Here is a 9,793-nt window from a genome sequence, read left to right as displayed (position 1 = left end):
AGGATGTAATGACAAACACACACGAGCATCGATAGCTTCAAGGAAAACATATATTTGGAACATGTAATCAAGGTCTAACCGAGCCAACACATCTCTCGCTGGCACTTTGGGCTGCCTTCCTTTGGTCCGAACCTCGCACGACCAAACAACGTGTTCGAAGTCATGGTAAGCTTTCCACAAACTCAGTGACTGTTGCCGGAAAGATTAATACGAAAGAGTAGCGCATCTAATGAACAGTGATTGGACATGAGTCGAGAAAAGGTGCGGAAAAGTCCCTACTCAACAAACTTCCTGAGTGATAAGAAATTGGGATCAAGAAAGGATTGTGAAAATTGATTATTCAATTTTTTGCCAATAAGGAAAAGAGAAGCATCATGAAGTTACCTTTAAAATAGCAACAAATTTTACAACAAAACGGTACATATTTAACCTAAATCGGACAATCTGAAGCATATGAAAATAAAGTGTTGAATCTCACGCAAAAATAATCGATTTTACCAACTCAATATAAAAGAACTACGATCAATCAGCACAAAATCACTCGATTAGTGATTTTAGCGACCTTAGTTTTAAATTATTAAGGGGGGAACCCCTGTCTGGAAGGTCGAAAAATAACGAATTTTCGTGATTTTTTTGGAATGTTAGGAATAAAGTGGAGTGTTCGGATAATTTGGTTATTGTTTAAGGTATGTTTGAAAATATATTTACCATTTTTTTGTGTGCACGAATGAATTACCTTGCTGGTGGTATCGTTTCTAGAGAACGAGTTGTCGCAAAACCAATTCCAATGAATATTTTGAAACTTTAGGACAATACATAGAGGTTTTTGAAAATTCGAAAAATTACCAAAATGGCGGTCATTTTAGTTAAAATTAACTTATTTTTTTATGAACAAACGCTGTTTAGAAACTCATAAAAAATCGAAAATATGATATACAAAAAAAAGGCTATGCAACGCTTTAGATAATTCATTTTTACAAGCTGATAAAACATTCCAACCAAATCGTTCGAGTAGATCCTGAGATATCGAAACTACCAGCTGAAAAAACATGGTTTCGAGAAAAACGCGCTTAAAGATTCGTACAGTAATGTTAGTTCCCTTGAGATGTCCCCATAGTTATTGCTGTAACTTCTCAACGAGATGAAATGTAAAAAAAATCATTCTAGGACAACATTTCTGAGGGCATAAGTTTCCCAAAAATGCAAAAAACAAAAAAAAAAGTTTTTTTTCGACATTCTAGACTGAGGTTTCCCCTTAAGTAAGAATCAAATCAGTTTGTAATTAGCAGCGAATCGTTTGTTTAAACACACCCTCGTCCGTTAATATATGTTTTATCAAAATAAAGAGTTGTTCTTGGTTACCTATGGTTTTTTAATAAATTATACGAGGATTTAAACCTGAAGAAAGATTAGGAAGATGTTCGATGCTATCCTACAGTCTCCGATGTATGCTACATTGGTAGATAGGTTGGAAACTGACATTATTTCTTCAAGATGGTATAAATGTTGTAGAAAGTAATGGAGAATACATTCATGGAAATAATCAACTCAATTTTTTTCTCAGAATTTCCGGGTAGGAAATACAATGAATCGTGACCAGGATAACCACAATGGAACCTGTATCATCTATTCAACATGATGTCTACAATGGATATTCAATTCCATCTAACTTCCAATAAAGTGAATGAGAACAATGTTTCTATTTAGCTCTGTGATGCTAAAAGATCATTTAAAATTAAGCACTTTCAATGGAACAACTGTAGCCAAATCACGATATCCACAAAGTAATCGGCAGATTGTCAATTCCGGTTAATGACCTGAAAAAATCGAAGTGGCATACTGTTTACCGAAATTCAGAGATCGGATTTCTAGATCTTTTTCTCGTGCCCCAATAATGCTATCATCTACAGTTTAAATTATATTTTTTTGTCATTGATAGAAACACTCAGATAAAGATGGCAGAGAATCTTAAAGTGTTCCACCGTACTTTAATTGTTGTACATTCTTAGGTATAGTGAAGAATTTTATGATTACTGATTACTGTAAATTTGCAGAAGCGAATGAAATAAATTCAATTAGCCATTATTTTAGTATAGTAATAATTCGATATCTTCAAACAGATAACAAAAAAGGTATAAAACGATATGAAAATATCAACATGTCATAAAAAATGCACCTCCTCAGTTGATCGCACCGCCTCAGTTGATCGCATTTTAACGAGAGAAGAATAATGTGTCGTAATTATTTTCTGTACGTTATTAAACAGTAAGGGATAATCACAATAGTTATTCAATTCAAGAACAACATTTCAGTTAGTCTGAAACATGACAACACGTATCAGAGAAACGATTTGAACCAAACAAACAAACCTGCCAATAGCTACTAATCCTGCGAAATAAATCAACACCGGATGCTGCTTCAACAGTTTTCGCAACCTACCAGTGTTGTTTTTCTTCCAAAGTAATCAGATCCTTCACGTGGTCTCGGATCACCGGTTGCTGTCGCAGAACGAATGTGTGTGCCCCCCGTATTCTGCGTATGGAAGCGTATTTTGCCTGAGCAACCCCCCGTGTGATGTTGTTGCCCTTCGGCGATCCGATTCGTTGAGACAAACATGCGAGCGAGCCGAACCATCCCCCCTATCAGGCCGGGATTGCGGAATTGCGTATTTTATAGCTCAACGGTCCAGCAGGATGTGGCGTGACGTGACGGGGAGGGTTTATCACCATTATCGACAGAGTATTGTCGCTTATTCCACACATTTGCTTGCTTTCCCGCTGGCGACCGAGCAGGAGATTTGTGGGAATTAATGACGCGAAATAGCAATCAATGGGAAATGTATGTAATCATATTTTCAGCTGTAATTGCCAAGATGCAAGATAATGATTTTTTGCTATTTGTTGTATGTATTTTATAATAATCAATTGTTTTTGTATGTTTCATAATACGGAACGATTCACAGGTTATATTTGCAATAAACAAAATTTGGATTTTTAATCAGTTAATTATTTTTAGTATTTTAATCAATTGAATGAGTACATCTGGTTATATGATAACTGTGTACAAATTGAAAAAATAAGAGAGAATCAGGAAGGAGTGTGTAGATCCGATGCGTGATAATTATTCGACTAGCCTTCTTTACAGTACGGCTCCAATACATTATTCATTTCATCAAAACGAATACCCAACGTTAGCATGAAGCCTTGACACGAAGAGTATTTACCTTTAGAGCTCTTGAGAGAAGTGAGTAAAATACACATCTCGTCAAACCTTCGGTCAAAGCAACCACCCAACATTTTCAACACCCGGCAAACTTGAATAAACAACCATAAAGAGAGAGTTGCCTTTACCTAATCTTCGAGGAAATACTACCGCGAAATCCCATCATTCCGACGAACTAAACATTCCATCCTTCAACATATACACAATCTCGTTCCGTCACGACAGGCAACCAGTATTCCAACCACCCCCCGGTTCGAACATTGTTGTCCTACATGGACTGACTCGGTCAACAAATTTACATAGCACATTCCCGAGCTATCTGTTCCTGTCCGACCGATCGACTTTAGTTTCTATCATCGTCTGGTTCGGATGCTGCCTGTGATGGACATTGATTGTTGTCTGTCGTGCAACGTCCAATACGCTGCATTCGCTGGTTTTCACCATTTTGCCACGTTTTACCATGCCCAATGATATCGTGGTATGAAGAATGAATGGGTGACTCCAAGCCCCGGACTGGACAAGTTTTTGAGACAAGGTTCGCTGCCAGTTGGAAGCAAGTGAAATTGGAGCCATCAATAAATGGAAGGAGGTCGTGTTTGAATTGGATACGATTGGCAGTGAAGTTCATCATGTTAGGCGCAGAGGGCAGCAAGTTTCATTAGAGGCCCAATAGATGTTAAACCAGCGAATGGTTGAAGACGGTACATCGATAAAGAATTTTTGCTAAATTTCGGTTACAACTTTTTTAGATGCTTATAATCTTCCCTTCGTTTGCACAGGAACTTGAACCAAATGAACATTTCTATCTTGACGAAAAAGTAGTGTATCCGAATCCTAACTTCGAATTCACGCATGGCGTATTGCAAACGATTGGAATGACTGATAAAACACTTCGATATCGTGAGAACTTGTTGTTTTTTATTCTGCGATGCCAGAGGAAAATACATTACCAAACATTCAGTAGTGATTCGCGAGGCGTGCATTGGAAGGCCATTTTTTCAATAGAGCGATATTAGCTGGATATGACTCAGCTTTTGTGCACTTCCAATAGATTATTGTTCAGTTTGATGGAGATAACATCCTTCAAATGAACGCCAGTATTGTTTGAACTGCCATAAACCCGGTTGGTATGTATGCTAACATCCACGAAATACCGCGGGCCGGCTGAGGTATCACAAAAATGGCGTAAACGAAGGTGTGAGCAATCCTTGCGATGGCAACCAGCCGGAACAGATTTGTGGCGAGTGCCACACTAGGTCCAGTGAACATGTACAGGAAGCCTACCGTGAAAAATGGTAGAATGTTCTCCAAATCGTTCAGATGAGCCCTTCGAACACGCTCTACATCCGGATCGTTCAGGACAATTTTGGCACCCTTGGCACTCTTCAAGTCTTCCGGATTTGCGAAAGCCTGCAATAATAATTGATAAACTTTACTGAATAATAAACTTTCACATCATAATCTCATGATAATAAACCTTTTTCGCGTGTCTTTTCATGCCCGTCAATATTGACATGACAAGCATCTTCAGCACCAACACCGAGCTCCAAAATACGTACGAACGGAACACGGCAGGATCCACATTATCGAAAAAATTATCGCCCATTGTGTTAGTTTATCAAAACACGATGCGTTCAGAATGATGGTTCGCAAACAACTAATCAGAGAAACAGCTTTCAAATTGCTTCGGTTATCCAAATAATCTTATCTTGTGTTTATCAATTCTGAACTCACTTGAGGGTATCTAGCAGTGCGTAAAGGTAGGCTGGGCTTATCTAGCGTCGATTTATATAATCATCGTTATACGGCACTTTGGAAGTACATAAATTTGATACCGATGATGAAATCTATGCTCGTGAATCGTGTTACACATATTTTGATTTGTTTTCAATTGAGTCATTTAAGCTACATGCCGATCTCGGTGTGTGTTTCCACTATTGAGTGAAGTCTTCCTCCAATCCAACAAGTTTAACAGACATGTGCAATAAAAAATCAATCTCTTGTGCAGTATCTCATAGAAAAATAATTAAACAAATGTTAAATTGAAAAAAAGTTAAATGATTAACATAATAAAATGTGTATTTGTTCCATTGACAACAAATAAATTCTGGCTAAACGATATGAAGGTACTATTCTATTTAGTGGAAATGTTTCACGAATTTCGATATTTTTGAGAGAGAGAGAGAGAGAGAGAGAGAGAGAGAGAGAGCTCAATATCTCCTTAGCTCTTAAGTAAACAAGTTCAATAACTCTGTAAAGGCTGAGATTCGATCGAATACGTTTTTTTTTTTCATCAAACAGATTGACATTTGCAATGCAGCGATGCTCTCCCTGTGGAAAGATCGGAAATCGAGCGGATAATCTCACCTTACATTCGAGCAACTCATTACCGCTGCTAGTGACGAGCCACACCCTCATTAATAAAGCACAGATTTTCTGGAAACAGAAAATAAAATACACCCTTGACATTTGAAGGAACACGATGAAGAATACTCGGAATTATTTAGGCTTACATAATAAATCATAAAGTCGAAGATACTTATACTCAACGTGAATTATAGATGACAAACAGTTGAAAATTTAACAGAACCGGAAGAAACTTTCTCATGGAGGGAGAGCAAAGGTCAGTGAGCATCTAATTTGATCGACGACATCATTAATCTACGGGTCAGTGGGAAGAATGACATTTTGGAAACGAAGGGAGATTGATTCGCTTCAACAATTTTTGAACTGAGAAAAGCAAATAAGGAAGTATGTTGGCGTGGTGAATTAGTATAATGAATATCGACTTAGAGAGATGTTTCCCTTTTCCTTAAAGAAGGTGAATAACTTATTTATAAAAAATCGGATTATATAGGCTTTTTTACGTTTTTTTTCGAAAAAAAAAATTAAGAAACAAAGTGCGAAGTCTAAAATTTTAGGTGATTTTTGAAATGCTGTAACTTCGTGAGAAATTAACGCATGAAGATTAGATGTAAGCTTAAGTAACCACTAAGTAAGTAACTTAAGTAAGATAAAGCTTAAACTTAAACATAAAGTGATCCTACTCTCACATATCCTTATTCAAAAGCTTATAAAAATGAAAGTTACGAACAGTTCATTCTGAGAGTACGCACAGAATTTTATGCTTCTTGTACAGTTTGCGAGGAAGTGCTCCACTAATTTAATCCAAACTTTGATCGATCGGCTAAAAAAATGGTTAAACGTATCAGTATGAAACGTTCTCAGGTGTCTTAGGGGTACACTAGGCCACACATTTGCCGGCAAATATTGTTTAAAACAGAAGATTGTGTAAAGCACTGCAAAAAACCTGTTTTTGGCACTTTTTTGAAATCAATCGGAAAAAATTAAAATGGCAACAAATTAGTCTTATTCAGAATTCATTCAAGTTTTCAAAATTGACATTCATTATGTCTTAAATTATATGAAAAATTTGCTCTTCGTATTTGATAATTTTTGTGATTTGATTTGCTATTGACTTAGTTGGCAAACAATTTTGTTAGTCCACAAAATGTTTGAAAAAACGAAAAGAAATGAATTGTTTGTTTCTTCCCGATATTTTTATCCACTGAAAGTTAGAGCTTTTCAATTATGTATATCTCATTTATCCTGGTTTATTTTCTCAAGAAGTTACAGCATGCCAAAAATCACTTAAAATTGTCGACTTCGCACTCTGTTCCTATAACTGTTTTTTAAAGTGTATATGAATAGGTACTGTAATGCTTCTTAATCCGGATACTTTTTCATTACTTTCAACATCATACCAAAACCATAATTTTTTTTTTTTGCATTTGAATTATTGTGACTGATAGTTTCTATTGTATCAATGTATAGTGCCAATCATTGTAGCTGTTGACAAAAAGATGGCTAAAACCAAAACAAATATTTGTGATTCACAATCCCATGTCTGGAATAAAAAACACATTTGACGAATTTCATGCCAACTCGTCTTAGGAGTTGGCAGCACCATCTCAGCTAGCAGTGAAACGTTGTGGGTGTAAAGACATTAGTCACTGAGGCAACTTTGCATAATTTTTTTTATCTCATTTATTTATTTGTTAGGCTCATTAGCATTTTAGCTGTAACAGAGCCGGGTTTCAATCGTGTACATGTACATATGTTTATGTTTCTATAAATTGTAAATTACACAGAAGTTAGTAGTAGCCATTTAGGCGTTAAGTTTTCTGTTCCATTACATTATGGTAAATCACGCAGTAGTAGCCATTTAGGCGTAAGGGTATTCTTTCTGTTCATCCATTGTTCAGCAGACCGGACAGCGGAGACAGTTGATATTGATCATTGTTGAGTTATTTATAGAACAGCAGCCCGATGTGTCTTGCAGAGCAGAGCAGTTGTATGGATGAATCGATCTTATTTCGACCGTGGATCGATTTCCATCGCTGATGATGGTTGCGTGGACGTAGTTATTCTATAACAACACAAAGATGGTCAATTGAGGGCCCTGAGTTTGAACTCACGATCGATCGCTTGGTAAGCGAACGCGTAACCAAGTGGCTACGAAGACCCCCAACTTTGCATACTAGAAATATTCGAAAGTAAATAAGACCCTTTTTTATACAAAAATTATAACTCAACTTTAATACCTAAAAAATTCTTGTTAAAGAATGAAATGTGGTATATTATCTAAATTTTCACGAAAAACCAACAAAAATTGTTTTTAAAAAAATAACGCTGAAAAAAATATTTTAAAAATTGAAATTAATTTTTTTCAAAAATGATTTTTTTTTTCAAATTCTTAAAGAAAAATATAAGAATAGTGCTTACAATTTCCAATAAGTCACCCATACATCGCAAGATGGGTATTTTAACAGGGAATAAGTTTTTCTAACTTTTTCATGTTTTCTTTGAGAAAAAAATATAACAGATCCTAGTTTTGCTACACTCAAGATAGCGACATAGCGTATTCGACAAAGTCTTAGATCTTATTAAAATATGAACTTTTGTCGAATACACCAACTGTCTATATTTTATAGTTTCTGAAATGTATGGCTTCTTTGTATGGAGACTCCTAAAGAAATTATATTTTACTCGTAACAATTTGTTTGACATATTTCTAAAAAGAAAAAAGTTTGCAGAACATGTAAATCGCGATAATTTCTACTTAAAAATGTTACGAGTTAAACATTAAAAGTAATTTTTCAAAGAAAGAATGGAAAAGTTTTTGTTAGAAAAACACTTTCCCTGTGAAACTGTTTTTCTTGAAAATTGTAAGGGCTATTCATATCTATTTTCCCAGAATTTGTAAAAACACATATTTTTGAGAAAAATAGATTTTAATTTTGATTTTTTTTTTCAATTAAATTCATTTAAAAAAATATTGGTATTTTTAAATAAAAACTCAGGTAATTTCCATTCTGTAACATTCTGTAACCAACATTTTGTAAGTCTTATAGTTTTTAAGTGAGATTTTTTTGAAATTTTGAGTTCTTGTTAAACTTTTTTTTGTTTTTTTGCTTGAGGGTTAACAATGTTGGTTAAAGAATAACATATAGGAAACTACTTGAGTATTTATTTTAAAATGCCAATTTTTTTTTAAATGAATTTCATTTCATATGAATTATCGCGATTTGTATGTTTTGCGATTTTTATTCTATTTAAAAACACGTCAAACGCGAGAATTTATAATACATAAAAAAATGTTACTATCAGTGGCGTAGCGTGACCGGGTGACACCCGGGGCGGGTGTATTGGGTGTCACCACTCCAATAAAATTTTGTTATCAAGTCTTTGTTTTCATTCTCTAATGAAAAATCAAATTTACTGATCCAAGAAACCTAAATTTGAGGTATAATTATAATTTAAAAAACGGGTGATTTCTCAAGCGTTTGTTTTTTAATTAACAGAATTGAAAATCATGGCACAATAGCGATCACCATTGTCAGCAACATTGTTCTCATCTTCATCTTTAAAGAAGTACAGGCCAATGATTCCTCCGGACTACAAACCGCACCAAACAATACATTTTTCTGGATGCATTGGCAGCTCTCGTATTATTTCTGTCTGCTCATGTGACCAAATACGACAATTTTGTTTATCAATGTATCCGTTCAACCAAAAGTTTGATTCATCGCTGAAGCATTTTTAACAAAACTGTATCACTTCTAATGTACACTAATGATTAGCATCGTCTAGGTTAATTCTAGCAGCCTTTAAATATCCACGGAATTTTAAAATCCCTAGTAACTACTTGCTTTACGAAACATCGTCCTAAAAATTTGCAAACGTTTTCGAATCAACGTTTTCTATTCGCTGTCAGATACTGCTAACTTGTATTTTGCTTGAATTACGGCTATTTACGGCGATCTTGATCGTTCTTGCAACTCTCAATAAAAACGATCAATGCTTTTTTCTACAACAAGCAAAATTATCAACATGTTGTCCTCATAAGTTGGAAGAGTGGTATACATACCCTTGAATACGCCTTTTTTGTTTGGCTTTCCCTACAAAATCTAAACTCCTCCTAACATTGTTGAAACGTTGTCGAAAATTGAGAACAGTACTTCATGAAAACTGAACCGTCACTCTCCCTTGAAGGGAGTGTGTGTTATAA

The 9,793-nt window shown here is 35.2% G+C and overlaps 1 protein-coding gene across 1 annotated transcript; it reads right to left on the bottom strand.

Annotated features, from left to right (window-relative positions):
- Nucleotides 1-4,128: 4,128 nt before the first annotated feature.
- Nucleotides 4,129-4,865, bottom strand: LOC129777804 (prostaglandin E synthase-like). Its single transcript, XM_055784294.1, has 2 exons — nucleotides 4,700-4,865; nucleotides 4,129-4,632 (listed from the first exon to the last, which is right to left on the bottom strand). Exons 1-2 carry the CDS (start codon nucleotides 4,826-4,828, stop codon nucleotides 4,306-4,308), a joined length of 456 nt encoding a protein of 151 aa, XP_055640269.1. The 5' UTR covers nucleotides 4,829-4,865; the 3' UTR covers nucleotides 4,129-4,305.
- Nucleotides 4,866-9,793: the final 4,928 nt, after the last annotated feature.

The sequence above is a fragment of the Toxorhynchites rutilus genome, chromosome 3 (genome assembly GCF_029784135.1).
Source record: "Toxorhynchites rutilus septentrionalis strain SRP chromosome 3, ASM2978413v1, whole genome shotgun sequence".
NCBI classification, from domain to species: Eukaryota; Metazoa; Arthropoda; class Insecta; order Diptera; family Culicidae; genus Toxorhynchites; species Toxorhynchites rutilus.
This window is presented reverse-complemented; position numbering and strand designations above follow the sequence as displayed.